The 1,624-nt window shown below is 32.0% G+C and overlaps 1 protein-coding gene across 1 annotated transcript in view; it reads right to left on the minus strand.

Moving 5' to 3' along the window:
• Positions 1–1,624, minus strand: part of LOC119581874 (U11/U12 small nuclear ribonucleoprotein 48 kDa protein-like) — a gene marked incomplete in the record, with an annotated part of 23,705 nt that overhangs the window by 19,098 nt on the left and 2,983 nt on the right. Inside the window, 3 exon segments of the mRNA XM_037930030.1 lie at positions 84–223; positions 1,325–1,369; positions 1,499–1,598. Coding sequence (XP_037785958.1) covers positions 84–223; positions 1,325–1,369; positions 1,499–1,598 — 285 coding nt within the window.

Raw genomic sequence — 1,624 nt, forward strand, 5'->3', positions numbered from 1 at the left:
ACAGTACAATATCATAACAATGTCATCCAATAAAAACAAAATCCTAAAATATATATTACGATTGTTATAAGTAAAATACAGACCATCATGGAGAGCTCTGGTGGAGGGGCCATGCCAGCTGCATTCTGCAAGGTGTATTCATACAATGCCAGCCGCTCTTGCCTTGAGAAATTGGCAATCAACTCCCCAGCTGCTAGCGGAGGTTGCCTTAGATCAGGTGCATCTGGTATAAACATAGTTAAATTTTAGAATGCAGTATGAATATGTACACACACAGAGGCATAACTAACCTTTTGTTTTCTAGTGGAGAGGAGCTGTGAAGGTTTTTGCTCAATATTTATATGCACTATTTGATTAGTGTTTTCATGAGTTTACAATATGTTGTGCCTTAATTTAAGGTCTGAGGGGACTGTTTGGCATCTAAGAACTCATAATGCAGTGAAATCAGTATATATTTTAAGTTTTTCTAGAATGTTCATTTCATCTTGAAAATGACTTTTTCAAGTCAAAATATCCTCTGTAATATGACTCATAAATCCCACATACTTTGGGTGAAAAATAAATCATAATCATGCACATAATCATGTAACTTGTCAAGTTGACAAAAAGAAAAGCTCATATTTCATTGAGCAGGATCACTAGCACATTCTTGTCAAACAACTTTTGGATTTTCTTATTGCCCAGTGTATCTTTAAGGAAACCTCCACCCTAAGCAGTTACACCTCTGTATTTATGAAATAGTTTACTCTGAAATTATGCATAACAGACTAACTTCACCTATTTGTAGCTAAACCAGAATGTGTATACTGTACTATGTGTAAGACATGACACAAACCAATTTAGAAATAAATCAACATAAACTTTTATATGATATATATTCCATGAATATATAAACAGAAAGTATACTTCTAAGCTAGTTCTGGTCTAAGAAAAAAAATAAGTGTAACTCCATGTAACCTCTATCAACATCTTTTAAACAGATGTACACATACATGAATGTGAAACTATACCTTATGCAAATGATTGTATCTTTACATATTAATAATAAAAAAATAACACAATTGCCAAAAATAACATCCACAATGAGCATACTTAAGTAATGATCTACAATGGAAGCAATATTCATAATAAAGTATTCATAAAAGGATACAAAGAAATTCCACATACTGTTCATATAGCTGAAAAGAAAGTGGGGAATGGTCAGTCATTTTGCTAAAAAAAAATGCATTCTGAAAATAACATGTGCTTATAATATACTTGAATTTTCTCTTTATCGTTTTTTATACAGATCTCTAAATGTAACATTCCATATGCAGTATCCTACCTGGTCTCCTGTAAGCTGCTAATACATTCCTTTGTACATCAGCATCTGGAAATTCATTCATAATATTACAATCATACATCAGAGTTAAATAATCAAATTCATCCAAAAATTAACATTATAACCCCTAAAATTTTCAGTTATAAACATAGAAACAGAAAGACAAATTGAAGTTACCTATAGTAACAGCAGACACTCCTTTTACTGGTAATGCGGGCAACAGAGGCTCATCATTGAATTCATTACTCTTTTCTGGGCTTCTAGTCATACCTGAATTCTGTAAATCAAACATCATTTATTCTT

This window comes from Penaeus monodon, chromosome 15, assembly GCF_015228065.2.
Source record: "Penaeus monodon isolate SGIC_2016 chromosome 15, NSTDA_Pmon_1, whole genome shotgun sequence".
Lineage (NCBI taxonomy): Eukaryota > Metazoa > Arthropoda > Malacostraca > Decapoda > Penaeidae > Penaeus > Penaeus monodon.